The sequence below is a fragment of the Staurois parvus genome, unplaced genomic scaffold (genome assembly GCF_062004578.1).
Source record: "Staurois parvus isolate SC_StPar_1 unplaced genomic scaffold, SC_StPar_1.0 ptg000827l, whole genome shotgun sequence".
Taxonomy (NCBI): Eukaryota; Metazoa; Chordata; class Amphibia; order Anura; family Ranidae; genus Staurois; species Staurois parvus.
The window spans coordinates 6858775-6874623 of NW_028318623.1; the positions used below are offsets into that span (position 1 = coordinate 6858775).

At 40.1% G+C, this 15849-nt stretch overlaps 1 protein-coding gene across 2 annotated transcripts in view; it reads left to right on the forward strand.

The window, feature by feature from the left end:
* Window positions 1-15595, forward strand: part of LOC149443890 (cell adhesion molecule CEACAM8-like) — a 67317-nt gene extending 51722 nt beyond the window's left edge. The window contains exons 3-4 of one of the 2 annotated variants that reach the window (XM_089655218.1): window positions 1082-1426; window positions 15162-15595. In XM_089655218.1, coding sequence (XP_089511344.1) covers window positions 1082-1426; window positions 15162-15208 — 392 coding nt within the window. In that variant the 3' untranslated portion in view covers window positions 15209-15595. Of the gene's footprint in view, window positions 1-1081; window positions 1427-11866; window positions 11966-15161 lie in introns of those variants that run through there. The other variant, XM_089655217.1, reaches the window with a different exon arrangement.
* Window positions 15596-15849: the final 254 nt, after the last annotated feature.

Here is a 15849-nt window from a genome sequence, read left to right on the forward strand (position 1 = left end):
GTATTTAACCCCTGCTAAATTATCCCGATTCTACCCGCAACAATCACGGGAATGCTGGAGACTCTGTGGAGACACAGGCTCACTTCTCCACTTAATCTGGGCATGTAAATCACTCAAATCCTATTGGAACAAAGTTTTCCAAATACTCACCTCAATTACGGAAACGCCTGTAACCCCAAATCCCGCCCTAGCTCTTCTACACATTGGCATAGAAAAATTCCCCACAAACTCACGTACCATTATTATACATATTTTAGCAGCTGCCAAAATCAATATCACTAGATTATGGCGCTCTACTACTACTCCTTCATTTACCCGCCTCATATCAGATCTTAATCTCCAATGTGAGATGGAAAAAAGAATAGCCAGCCACAACTCCTCCTACCACAAATTTGTGATCCATTGGTCCCGATGGTTAAAAAACCCAAATTGCATAATAGATTGATTACAGATACATACCAAAATTAAAATACTCTAATCCATACTATACCGGTGCCCTCCTTCCATTACCCCCCCCCCCCCGTTCTCTCCTATCTCTTATCCTTCCCCAATTACACATATCCAGTTCCCACTAAAGTTCACAAGACATCGAGTATACCTCTCATGTAAATACAATCAAACCCTATAGTTTCCCTAGCCAGTTGGTGGGGATCCTTCATTGTCGTTTCTCTCTATGTTATGTAATGTGTATATCAAATGTGAACCTTCAAAATTTTCTTTTCATATCAATGCCTATATACCCTTTTTCCCCTTTTTTTTCTGTATGTTAAAACTCTTCAATAAAAACTATTTGAAATAAAAAAAAAAATATTTTTTTTTTTTATTGTTTTGGGCCAGTTTTCCTTTAAAAATAAAAAACAATCAGGAGATATCCATTACCATTTACCACCAAATGAAAGCCCAATTTGTCCTGAAAAAAACGCGGTATAATCCACCTGGATGTACAGAGTAGTTGTGATGATATGTACAGTTTTACTAACACAGGTCAACGTTGCAAAATTGTGCTTAGGCATTTAGATTTGTTTTACCCTTAGGCATGAAGGGGTTAATGAAAGCTCACTGAGTGTTTTGTCTATTCCAGTGACCCTTTCGGTTTGCATGCGTTTGGCCTCCGCAATTAAAGTTCAAGTGATTCCGAATAACCCCATGGTGGGACAACCTGTCACCTTAAAAGTCTCTGACGTTTCTGGAAGAATGCGATTTGCTACTTGGTATAGAGGCAAAAGCACAGATGCTGCCGACCAAATCCTGAACTATTTCCCTCAAGAAGAGTTTAAGGGGCCAAAGTACATTAATGGCGCTCATGGACAACCCGACGGCTCATTATTGATCGTCAATGTCAGAAAAGAATTTACTGGTGATTATACAGTACAGATCCAAACCACAGATTCCCTACAACAGTACTCTGCATACCTCGCGGTGAACGGTGAGTCCCACATGTACTAACGCGTTCGGTGTCAGGATAACCATCGATACAGAATTAGTATCGGGGCTCCATTTCCTCCTAGAGCTGTCGTTTTCAAAGTCCAGTGGTCTGTGGACTAATGTAAAGTATATGTGAACCCTCACCTTGTAAAACAAACCATTCAGTTTAAAACAGAAATGAAAGGCAAAACATTTGTGTATAGATCTAAAAAATGTTTTTTAATACTGTTTCTCCCTTTGTTCTCAGCTACATAAGAGCTGGGGGAGGAGAAACAGCAGCACATCGAACTTTCCAGTGAATGGCTATGCCAGGGGAGCATGTCAGGACAAGTCTGATCATTGGAGGAGAGCAGGCTGAGTTCCACTACAGCTAAACTGACCACACACGGCTCTCCCTCCTAGTGTGGTCAGTTTTTAATAGGAAAGCAGAAGACCGGCAGGAACACCAGGGATTTCACCCAAAGGAAGAAATACAAAGAGAACAGGATGCTTTTTAATACAAGTACATGGTACAGCAGGCACAGATCAGGAATATGAAATGTTGGGTTGACATATTCTTTAACCACTTCCCGTACGGCCTATGTATATAAACGGCCGGAAGGGAGCAGTGCCGAAGCGGGTTGCGGTTTATAAATGTCCTCCCGCCTTCCCTGCTTGTGCACGCTCTCTCGGAGCGTACGCACTGATTGCTGTACGGGACCTTTGTGTGAGGTCCCGATCATGTGATCACTGATTGGCCAATCAGTGATCATATGAATAGTAGTAAACAAGATGTCACTTGCTGACATCATTGCTTACTACTAGTGAAATCTGTGAATGATCACAGAGGTCACATGGTGCAAGGCTATTCACAACAGCCTTGTACCATGTGACACGCTATGACCAATCACAGTTCTCACAGTATTTCTCAATAGCTGCAAGAATGCAGCCAGAGAATAGGAGAAATGATTGCTTTTACAGCCTTTATGGGTGTAAAAGCAATCAGTGTAAAAAAAATTAAAAAAAAATCTTCATCACCCCCCACAAGTAGTACAGTGTCACTATGGTGACACTGTACTGCTAGGGTGACAGTATGTTAAAAAAAAACATAAATAATAATAAAAAAAAATAAAAATGTAAAAAATAATTTTGAAAAATTATAACGTTTGGTTATAAACTAATTTGGGTTTTGTTTTTGTTTACTAAAAAGATAACTGAATAAAATTTGGCCAAGATTTATGAAGAAAGATTTATTTGCAAAATTTTATAAGAAAAACACTTTTTTTCTAAATTTTTGGACTTTTTCATTTATATAGCAAAAAAATAAAAATCCCAGTGGTGAATAAATACCACCAAAATAAAGTTTTATCTGTCTCAAAAAAATGCTAAAAAATTCATATGGGTACAGTGTTGCCTGACAGCGCAATTGTCATTCAAATTGTGACAGCGCTGAAAGCTGAAAACGGGCCTGGATAGGAAGGGGGTGAAAGTGTCCGGACTTGAAGGGGTTAAATGGTTTCTTGATTGCTTTTAGGCATTCAATACTCACCAGTGGAACGTGGGGCATTGGCCCTTGGAGAACCATTGTAAGCACCCCATACAGTATCCCTTCAACTATCATGTATTTTTTTTTCTATAAATAGATACCTTGGTGAAAGGCTGCGATATGTGTTCACAGCCTCACAGCCTTTCACCAAGGGAACTATTTATAAAAAAAAAATTAAATAGCATTCACCAGTTGAAATTACACCATTCCGGGCTAATGGGGCAAAAAAATCAAAATGCATTAGGCTATTTCCTCAGCTAGTGGAGGTTTTTTCATTAACCACTTGCCCTCCAGAGGATTTACCCCCCCCCCCCCTCCTGACCAGACCATTTTTTGTGATACGGCGCTCCGTCACTTTAACTGACAGTTGCGCGGTCATGCAATGTTGCACCCAAATTAAATTTACGTCCTTTTTTTCCCACAAATAGAGCTTTCTTTTGGTGTATTTGATCACCTTTGCATTTTTTTTTGCGCTATGAACAAAAAAATTCTGACAATTTAAAAAAAAACAACGCAATATTTTTGACTTTTTGCTATAAAACAAAATTTTAAAAATCAAATTTCGTCATAAATTTAGGCCAAAATGTATTCTACGACTTTGCTAAAAAAAATCCAAATGCGTGTAAATTATTTGGTTTACATGAAAGTTATAGCATCTACAATTGGCGGTATATATACTGGAATTTTTTTTTATATTAGTAATGGCAGCGATCAGCGACTTCTAGCGGGACTGCGGCGGGCATTCTGACACTGGGTGGGAACTGACTAACTGCCACTGACATCCCCAGTTACACTAATAAAAAGCACTGACACTGTACTAATGACATTGCTCAGGAAGGGGTTACAATCTGGGGCAATCAAAGGGTTAACTGTGTGCTGTTTAACATAATGTGCTGTGTGTGTTTTACTTGGGAAACATGCTGCTGTGTATTCCTCTGCTGTGGGTTTCTAGAAAAATAGGATTTGAATTTAGCAGATTCTTTAAAAAAGAAATAAAGGATAAGTTCACCTTTGGTACATGTTCCACCTGTTTTTAGGGTGGAACATGTAACATGTTCCCATAGCTGCAACCGCCCCCCTTCCCCCGATAGATTGTACAGGGAGCAGTTCCCCCGTACTATCTGTCAGATTTGAAAACAGTGGGGCCATGTGGAGCTCCTCCCATCATTCATTCCGCATCATTCATTCATGGACTTCATGGTGAATAAATGAACTGCAAATCCCGACAGCCTTAGCCCCTGTGGGTTTGTAGTTTTCAATGAACTACCATGGCGTTGTGGAGCGCCGTGGTAGTTCATTGAAGCTTCCTGTCAGCAAGCAGATATTCTGACAGGTCTGCAGGAGACCTGCATGGCATCTGTGATCTACTGATTGCTTGTGCAATGCTTTACAGCCTCCTTAGGACGAAAATAAAAAAAAGCACATTTTTTAACCTGCAAAAAAAGTGCATTTATTATTTTGTCCAAAAGGTGAACTTATCCTTTTAAGTGCCAGGCCATCCACATTGAACAATACCGTTCAGTGGTATCCATGTCTTCAGCTATCATATGTTCCATGCGGGCCATGTCTTGTAGGGCCTCAAACAGTAAGTACTACTTAGGTGGTGTTCTTATATGTCGTGGAATAACAGTCATTGTGGATGTCAAAAACAGTATCCCAGAGGGTTATGATTTGAGGGCAATTACACCAAATATGAAGAGCTGTGCCTCTATGTTGTGAACATCTCCAGCAAGTGTCGAATATGGTAGGGTAGATTCTATCTAATTTTGAAGGAGTGTGATGCCAACATATAAAAATTTTACAGTTGCAAGAAAAAGTATGTGAACCCCTTGGGATTACGTGGAGTTTTGCATGAATGGGGCATAAAGTGTGCTCTGAACGTCATCTAAGTCACAACAATAGAAGAACATAATACTACACAACATTAGATGTTGCCATGGTTTAATTGCACATAACATGTAAACATTCACAGTGCAGGGAGGAAAAAGTATGTGAACCATTGGACTTAATAACTGGTTGACCCTCCTTTGGCAGCAATAACCTCAACCAAACATTTCCTGTAGTTGCAGATCAGACCTGCACAACGATCTGGAGTCATTTTGGACCACTCCTCTTCACAAAACTGTTTCAGTGTAGCAATATTCTTGGGATGTCTGGTGTGAATCGCTCTCTTAAGGTCATGCCACAGCATTTCAATCGGGTTGAGGTCAGGACTCTGACTGGGCCACTCCAGAAGGCGTATTCTGTGCTGTTGCAGCCATTGTTTTGTTGAATTACTTGTATTCTTTGGGTCATTGTCCTGTTGCATCACCCATCCTCTGCGGAGCTTCAGTTGGCGGACAGATGGTCGTACGTTTTCCTGCAAAATGTCTTGATAAACTCTGGAATTCATTTTCCCATCAATGACAACAATCCCTCCAGGCCCTGAGGCAGCAAAGCAGCCCCAAACCATGATGCTCTCTCCACCATGTTTTACAGTGGGGATGAGGTTTTGATGTTGGTGTGCTGTGCCTTTTTTTCTCCACACATAGTGTTGTGTGTTCTTCCCAAACAACTCAATCTTGGTTTCATCTGTCCACAGAATATTTTGCCAGTAGTGCTGTGGAACATCCAGGTGCTCTTTTGCAAACTTCAAACTTGCTGCAATATTCTTTTTGGACAGCAATGGCTTCCTCCGTGGTGTCCTCCCATGTACTCCATTCTTGTTTAATGTTTTCCTTATTGTAGATGTGTCAACAAAAATGTTAGCATGTGCCAGAGGTTTCTGTAGGTCTTTAGCTGACACTCTGGGATTCTTCTTTACCTCATGCAGCATTCTGCAATGTGCAGTCATTTTTACAGGATGACCACGCCTAGGGAGAGTAGCAACAGTGCTAAACTTTCTCCATTTGTAGACAGTCTGTTTTACCGTGGACACATGAACATCAAGGCTTTTGGAGATACTTTTGTAACCCTTTGCAGCTTCATGCAAGTCAACAATTCTTGATCGTAGGTCTTCTGAGAGCTCTTTTCTGCGAGGCATGGTTCACATCAGACAGTGCTTCTTGAAACCAGTAAACCCAAATCAGGTGTGTGTTTTGTAAGGGCAGGACAGCTGTCAGCAACACATCCAATATCATCACACTGATTGGAGTCAAGGTTGGCTCACTCCTGGCTTCAATTAGCTCTGGGAGAAGTCATTAAGCTAGGGCCTCACATACCTTTTCCTCCCTGCACTGTGAATGTTTACATGTTATGTGCAATTAAACCATGGCAACATCTAATGTTTGTGTAGTATTATGTTCAGCAGACTGTGTTCTTCTATTGTTGTGACTTAGATGACGTTCAGAGCACATTTTATGCCCAATTCATGCAAAACTCCACGTAATCCCAAGGGGTTCACATACTTTTTCTTGCAACTGTAGAGTTGTTCTCTTATGCTTTGGGGGAGGTAGAGATTTGTGCTTTGGGGGAAGTAGAGATGGAATGATTGAGAGCGAATATTTTACTCCAATCTTTATATGAAAAGGGGGTATTACAATCTGTTTCCCACTGTGTTTGGAAAGTATGGCTCGAGGCAAAGAAAAAAAAATTAAAAATAGTGGAGGGCAGACATGACTGGATGAAGAGGGGAGACAAGCGGTTAAGGGTTAATGGAGGTGGTTTTATTTAAGAAGGAAGCTTACCGGATTGGGGGACTGCATGTGGCTGGGTGAGGTCTTGGGTGGCTTAAGGAGGGGTGGTCTAACTCTGGCATCTATTAGAGCTCGACGGACGTAAACATCCTCCCTGTTTTTGTTTTCCATGGTTTGGACTTGTGGGTTGGTGGATGTCAGGGCAGCTGGGCGGCTGTTGGTCTTTGCAAGCGGTAAATATTTAGGCTAAGAAAATGGTTCGGGAGACATCAGTGGAATGTGTCCCTCTGGTGTATTCCGATTAATGATGGTTTAACTGGAACATGGAGATTGTTGCACTGAGGATAGTGGGTTGTCTCCGAGCTGGTGTGTTGCGGCTGGAGGCCTGTTACAGTAAATGTTCCACAGAGTATAATGGAAACTAGTTTTTGGGCCTTCAAAGACCAACAGGCTTAGAGGTAACCTGTTTCTGTTTTAAGGAATGTTTATTCTTTATGTTAATTTAAGTTGAACTCCAGCCGTTGTGTTGTCTTCTTCATTTTATAAGTAAGAGGCTATGGCCTAGTATTCCAGCTCTTAGAATTGGGGACATCTGTTCTACACTAGCCAAGAAAGTGTAGATATAGACCTACAATGGTGCACAAGTTGATGGAAAAGGGATATTGTGTGTTGTGGAGGGGTATCCTGTGTACATAGTTGTTCATAGATATCAGAGGACGGTGAAGATTCAGATGTGGTGTAAGAGAAACCTTATGTAGTTGTAGGTGGAGGAACCATAGGCTACCTTTACTTTGACATCGAGAGGAGAGTTCCATAAATAAATACCTGTGGGGGAAGAATGTGTTGTAATTGAGGCCAAAACATTCTTTTCCTAATTTGCAAACCTGGCAAATGGAGACCAGATAGAAACTGCAGGTTGTCTATAATAGGAGAAGGCTGACCAGGGGTCATTTAAAGATTAAAAGAGGAGATAGCCTGCAGCCAGCCAACTGTGGTCCCGGTTAAAGGGGAGTCTGTCTTGTCAATTTTACCAAGGTCATCTTCAGAAAGTCCCAATCCGCTCTGTCAAAAGCCTTTTCCGTGTCAACAGATCAAAAGCAGAGAGTGATTTTTTTTTTCTTCTTGTTGTATGACAGTAGATGGATGGTCTTCATGGTATTATTGCAGGCTTCTCTATGGAGTAAGAAGTCCACTTGACCTGTGTGGATAAATGAAGGAAGGATGGTCTGTAGTTTATTATCAATCATTTTGGAGTAAATTCTAATGTTACCATATACAGTTGTGTTCAAAATAATAGCAGTCAGACATCACTAACCTGATCAATCACTGTTTTTGGTAGAAATAATATTTCTACATGGCAAATAATTTACTAGCAGGTGTAGTAGAGTAATAGAAATCCAACAGACCCAACAGTCATGACATGCATGCTGCTGATTCTGTGTCATTGAATCACTAATTGAAAGGGGCGTGTTCAAAATAATAGCAGTGTGGAGTTCTATTAGTGAGGTCATTTATTCTTTGAAAAACAGGTGGCAATTATTGCCCTTATTTAAGGAAGGAAGGCAGCAAATGTTGTACTTGCTGGTTACAGTGCATTTCTCTCTGAAATTCTGAGGAAAATGGGTCGTTCCAGACATTGTTCTAAAGCAGTGTTTTTCAACCTTTTTTGTAAAGGCACACTTTTTTCATGAAAAAAATCACGAGGCACACCACCATTAGAAAATGTTAAAAAAATTTACCTCTGTGCCTATATTGACTATATATAAAGTAATTCTCTTGAATAGGAATCAAACACAAAGAAATTATTTTATAATTACTTTATTATGAAATAATAAAATATTTTATAATTGGACCCGGGGGCCGGACCAAGAGTAGATGAATGATGTATATGTGTCATTCATAGTAAGTATAGTAATATTCCCCCATAGTAAGCATAGTAATTAATCCCCCATATAGTAATTCATCCCCCATAGTAATTCATCCCCCATATAGTAATTCATCCCCCATAGTAATTCATCCCCCATAGTAATTCATCCCCCATATAGTAATTCATCCCCCATAGTAATTCATCCCCCATAGTAATTCATCCCCCATATAGTAATTCATCCCCCATAGTAATTCATCCCCCATATAGTAATTCATCCCCCATAGTAATTCATCCCCCATAGTAATTAATCCCCCATATAGTAATTCATCCCCCCATAGTAATTCATCCCCCCATAGTAATTCATCCCCCATAGTAATTCATCCCCCATAGTAATTAATCCCCCATATAGTAATTCATCCCCCATAGTAATTCATCCCCCATATAGTAATTCATCCCCCATAGTAATTCATCCCCCATATAGTAATTAATCCCCCATAGTAATTCATCCCCCATATAGTAATTCATCCCCCATAGTAATTCATCCCCCATAGTAATTCATCCCCCATAGTAATTAATCCCCCATATAGTAATTCATCCCCCCATAGTAATTCATCCCCCATAGTAATTCATCCCCCATATAGTAATTCATCCCCCATAGTAATTCATCCCCCATAGTAATTCATCCCCCATATAGTAATTCATCCCCCATAGTAATTCATCCCCCATATAGTAATTCATCCCCCATAGTAATTCATCCCCCATATAGTAATTAATCCCCCATAGTAATTCATCCCCCATATAGTAATTCATCCCCCATAGTAATTCATCCCCCATAGTAATTCACCCCCCATATAGTAATTCATCCCCTCTATAGTAATTCATCCCCCATATAGTAATTCATCCCCCATATAGTAATTCATCCCCCATATAGTAATTCATCCCCCATAGTAATTCATCCCCCATATAGTAATTAATCCCCCATAGTAATTCATCCCCCATAGTAATTCATCCCCCATATAGTAATTCATCCCCCATAGTAATTCATCCCCCATAGTAATTCATCCCCCATAGTAATTAATCCCCCATATAGTAATTCATCCCCCCATAGTAATTCATCCCCCATAGTAATTCATCCCCCATATAGTAATTCATCCCCCATAGTAATTAATCCCCCATATAGTAATTCATCCCCCATAGTAATTCATCCCCCATATAGTAATTCATCCCCCATAGTAATTCATCCCCCATATAGTAATTAATCCCCCATAGTAATTCATCCCCCATATAGTAATTCATCCCCCATATAGTAATTCATCCCCCATAGTAATTCACCCCCCATATAGTAATTCATCCCCTCTATAGTAATTCATCCCCCATATAGTAATTCATCCCCCATATAGTAATTCATCCCCCATATAGTAATTAATCCCCCATATAGTAATTCATCCCCCATAGTAATTCATCCCCCATATAGTAATTCATCCCCCATAGTAATTCATCCCCCATAGTAATTCATCCCCCATAGTAATTCATCCCCCATATAGTAATTCATCCCCCATATAGTAATTCATCCCCCATAGTAATTCATCCCCCATATAGTAATTCATCCCCCATATTAATTCATCCCCCATATTAAGTCCCCAAGCCCCCCCTGTGTCAATTCACTTACCTTTGCTCCGCGCGTTCCTCTCGCCGTCTTCCCGCGCCATTCCGGTGTAGCATGAAAATCTGTCTCCTATGAGGATCTGTCCCCCTCGACGTATCTGCGCATGTGCCAGTTTCAGGCATTAGCAGCCGATCGGCGATCTCCGGCACATGCGCAGATACGTCGAGGGGGACAGATCATCCTGACAGTATCACGCTCCGCGGGCCGGATTAAAAGGTCTATGTTACGGATGAAATTGCAATTTTTCCCACGGCACACCAGACAATATCTCACGGCACACTAGTGTGCCGCGGCACAGTGGTTGAAAAACGCTGTTCTAAAGAACAGCGTACCTTGATTAAAAAGTTGATTGGAGAGGGGAAAACATATAAAGAAGTGCAGAAAATGATAGGCTGCTCAGCTAAAATGATCGCAAATGCTTTAAAATGACAACCAAAACCTGAAAGATGTGGAAGAATGCGAAAAACTACCATTCGAATGGATAGAAGAATAGCCAAAATGGTGCGGACTCAGCCAACAATCAGCTCCAGGAAGATGAAAGAAGGTGTAAAGTTCCCTGTGAGGACTGTTACAATTAGAAGACGCCTATGTGAAGCCAAGCTATCTGCAAGAAGCCCCCGCAAAGTCCCACTGTTGAAAAAAAGACGTGCTGAAGAGGTTACAATTTGCCAAAGAGCACATTGACTGGCCTAAAGAGAAATGGCGCAACATTTTGTGGACTGATGAAAGTAAGATTGTTCTTTTTGGGTCTAGTGGCCGGAGACAGTTTGTCAGACGACCCCCAAACACTGAATTCAAGCCACAGTACACTGTGAAGACAGTGAAGCATGGTGGTGCAAGCATCATGATATGGGGATGTTTCTCATACTACGGTGTTGGGCCTATTTATCGCATACCAGGGATCATGGATCAGTTTGAATACATCAGAATACTTGAACAGGTCATGCTGCCTTATGCTGAAGAGGAAATGCCCTTGAAATGGGTGTTCCAACAAGACAACGACCCCAAACACACCAGTAAACGTGCAACATCTTGGTTCCAGACCAACAAGATTGACGTTATGGAGTGGCCAACCCAATCCCCGGATCTTAATCCAATAGAAAACTTGTGGGGTGACATCAAAAATGCAGTTTCTGAGGCAAAACCAAGAAATAGAGAAGAACTGTGGAATGTCGTCCAATCATCCTGGGCTGGAATACCTGATCACAGGGGCCAGAAGTTGGTTGACTCCATGCAACACAGATGTACAGCAGTTCTCAGAAACAGTGTGACTACAACCAAATATTCATTAAGTGATTCAAAGGAAAGCAAAATCTTCAAACATTTTTCAGTTTATATAGTGAATGTTTGAGTTTGTAAAGAAGAATTCAAACACTGCTATTTTTTTGAACAGTCTAATGTTCACTTTTCTTCAATTTTTTTAGAGGAACAACACAAATTTGATATATTTTTCTTCATGTTTTGATTTGGAATAGAATGTGTTCCCAATGCATTTGTGTGGATGGAAATAAAAGCTATTAGAAGGATTCTGAGCTTTATTCACTTTTTTCAACACACTGCTATTATTTTGAACACAACTGTAGTAGTGAGATAGGATGGTAACCACTGGGGTCCATCTCGTCCTTTCTTGGGTTTCATTGTCACCGAAATGTGTGTTTTCAATGCCAGGCTGTTTTTTTAATACTCTTTATTGGATGAGACTATCTGTGCTAAAATTGGAAATTTTCTGTAATACGCATCCCTTAGAATGTCCCTATTTCTTTTTCCAGGTGCCATCTCTATTGCTCTGTCTCCACTCGCACCCCTACTAGGCATGCTGCTCTTTTCTGATCTCAATTTTCTATGACGATAAAGAGATCAAGGTGAAGGTAAGAAGCAGTATACCCCCCCGCAAAAAATAAATATTCATCGTGATTTGTCAAGAACAGTCTAAGCAACATAATGAAAGGGTGAAAAGACCACAAAAAAATACAGAAGAAACCTCGGTCGATGCCTAAATAACATGTCTTGGCAAACCTTTAATTTTAATTGCTGTTGATCTCAGAGCCTTAATTAGTGGTGAAAGAACAAGGGGAAGTTCACAAGAGTGTTTCACTCCAGATATTTTTAAACTGAGAACCACTTATTTTAAATTCTTGACTTGAATCAATAGTTTTATGTAAACAGGAGAGGCTCGGATCCAGTCAGACACTCAATTTTCCAAAAAGTTTATTTTGTTTTATGCAATTCACAGTTATCAAATAGTGGTGCCCAAATGACCTTGGGATAGGGATGGGCTTGGGGTAAGGTGGGTGGTTGCTGTTAGGTCAGGTGATACTTAAAGTATAGGTTGAGCCAACATTTTTTTTTTAGATAGATTAGGAAAGGATTAGTACCCCTCTTATGTTTTTAATTTATCCGGGGCTCCGTTAAGAGAGATTTCCCATCAGTTGCTGAGAAAATCTGAAACAAGGACAAGGACCGCAATATAATACTGATAGGGGAAATTTACCCATGAACTAATAATATTATTATTATTATACAGTATTTATAAAGCGCCAATAGTTCGCTCAGCGCTGTACATTACAAAGGGGGACAGAACATGTGACAGAACAATACCAATACAATGCAAAACATGAGGGGATCGAGGGCCCTGCTCTTTCGAGCTTACAATCTAGGAGGGAGGGGATAATAATAATAATCTTCTGTATATATTTTATTTCAGTTATTACGCTCAATAATAAGTTGTTCTAAATGCTGAAGGTTCTTTTTTACCTTCTTCTGTGTATGATGTTTAAAAGCCTTCAGTGTGCAGCCCCCCACCTTATATTTACCTGAGTGTTGTACATGAAAGAAGAAGCTCCCACTCCTTCCTCGTTTGGCTCAGAGACAGCAGCAGAATCCATTGGCTCCTGGTACTGTCAGCTACAGCCAATGAAGAGGGAGTGGGGGCGGGGTGGGGCTGAGTCATGCTCTGTGTGACTATAGACACACAGAGCGGGACTTGGGAGTGAGCAAGCACGAGTGAGCCCATAGTAAGCAGCTTGCTATGGGGGCACTCAGCGGGGAATAGAAGCTAGAGAGCGCCAGCGGGAGGACCCAACAAGAGGAGGTTTGGGGGTGCTCTGTGCAAAACCATTACACAGAGCAGATACAATGAAGGAAATAAATATTTGATCCCCTGCTGATTTGAATGTTTGCCCACTCACAAAGAAATGATCAGTCTAAAAATCGAATGGTAGGTGTATTGTAACACTGAGAGACAGAATAGCAACAAAAAATTCAAAAGAAATGCATGTCTAACAAATAATGCACTGATTTGCATGTTCATGAGGGAAATAAGTATTTAATCCCCTTGACAAAACATGACTTAGTACTTGGGGGCAAATCCCTTGTTGGCAATCACAGAGGTCAGACGTTTCCTGTAGTTGGCCCCCAGGTTTGCACACATCTCAGGAGGGATTTTGGCCCACTCCTCTTGGCAGATCCTCTCCAATTCATTAAGGTTTGGTGGCTGATGTTTGGCAACATGAACTTTCAGCTCCTTCCACAGATTTTCAATTGGATTAAGGTCTGGAGACTGGCTAGGCCACTCCAGGACCTTAATGTGCTTCTTCTTGAGCCACTCCTTTATTTCCTTGGCCGTGTGTTTTGGGTCATTGTCATGCTGGAACACCCATCCATGACCCATTTTCAATGCCCTGGCTGAGGGAAGAAGGTTCTCACCCAAGATTTGATGGTATATTGCCCCGTCCATCGTACCTTTGATGCGGTGCAGTTGTCCTGTCCCCTTAGAAGAAAAACACCCCCAAACTTTCAAAATCAGCAGGGGAACAAATACTTATTTCCTTCACTGTAAGTATGACATTATTTATTTTATTACAGGTACATTAACGCAGCACTTTACATATATATTGTACATTCAGATCAGTCCCTAACCCTCAAGGGGTGTACAATCTCAGGTCCCTAACTCACATTCATAGATACACATACTAGTGCCAATTTAGATAGGAGCCAACCTACCAGTATGTCTTTGGACAAGTTTGTGATTTTAATAATTAACTTTAGTTCCACTTTAAATAATGCACATTTTGTATTTTATCCAGCAAGTGATTTACGTTTTCAACTAGCAAGTAGCGCTTTACAGTAGGTTCATTTTCCCATTGTTTAGGCTATATTTGGCTTCTTTCATAGAAAAAAAAGCCCTTTTTTTGCACAGATCAAATCCAAAATCCACCTGTAAAACAAAATGAGTCAGAACAGTACATCTTTCCCGTCTCTTCTTGTTCTCTTCAGGATCCTTATTTAGTTTCATTCAGAGAAAGATGGCATCAGGGGCAGACTGACCATTTGTAAACTCAGGCACTGCCCAAGGGCCCGGGGTCAGTAGGGGGCCCCATGAGATGCTTTTGGTACCTTTTTCATAGGCTTTTTTGAGTTTGGGCAAGGACACAGGGGCCCCATGATCCCCTATTGCCCGGGGGGCCCCATGAGTTGTCAGTCCGCCCCTGGATGGCATAAAAAAAAAACAGTTTCTGCTGTGCTCTCTTTTTAGAAGGCCTGTAATGCTCTTTGAATAGGTTAAATAGGTCTTTGTCATAGGTTCGCCTAAAAAAAATACCTCAAACCATATGTCATTTTAAAAAAAATGTTTGATAGTTTTTAAAAGTTGGGAAAATTCTGCCTACCTTCAGTCTATTTGGATGTAGACAGGACAAGAAGTGAGAAACTCTCCCCAACCCAGACAGCATTAAACGGAAATTTCATGTCTAGCCATGGCTGAAAATGAAGTGCCTTGGGCAGGCATTAAAGCTTTGTGAACTGAGTTTCTAGCTATTAGAAAAGAAGCTGCAATTAAGCTTTTCACAAAAAAAAAAAAAATCACATACATATAGAATAACATTAAACATGTTTTTTCTAGGCATTTCTAGTTTTTCTCCTGACCGGAGTTCTCTTTACAGTAAGTAACTAAAATCTAGCATTTCTTCTGCCAAATCCAAGTCCCAATTGTTTTAAAAAATCTTATTTATTGAACAGTTTTATTAATTTATGTATTTATTTATTTATGTATTTATTTATCTGCAGAAAAACTGGAACCTTATACTTCACATAAGCTGAAGACTTCCCATTGAGTTCAAAAGACCAAATTACAAAAAGACACGTCTGCTACATCTAAAATATTTATTGGCCAAGTACACCAAGAGACACTAATATTAATTTGTATGTTGCATAAACTGTACAAAATTACTTGGAGACGTGGAAATATCATTATTAAAATATATCAGCCTATGGACAAGACACTACAGAATGGACAATGAATATGGCAGCAGGAACCATCCATGATGCACCCTTTCTTATATCTTCAAGTATGGAAGAACTGTAAAGCACTTTTGAAAACGGCAGAGGTCCAAGTCCAAAAGGATTTATTCCTTGGTATTGTATAATTTATAAAGATGAATTAACACTATATTACTGTAAAATAAATTTGTTAAATATGTTATAATAAAGTGTTATTTATGTGTTTGTTTTTTTTTTAATCCAAACAACTTTTATTGCAAAGACAATGAAAAAAAATGGAACAGTACTTACAGAATCTACAATGATATTCCTGCATCATCAGGATTAAACATAACTAGAACAATGTGGATACGCAGATCCCATAATAGACAGAATAACAGAGCTAGTAATCAATCAGAACAGAGAACACAAGGCTCCAAGGCCTTCTTGACAATACCTTACTTTTTCCTTTTACCTTTTATTCCTCCCCGTCCAG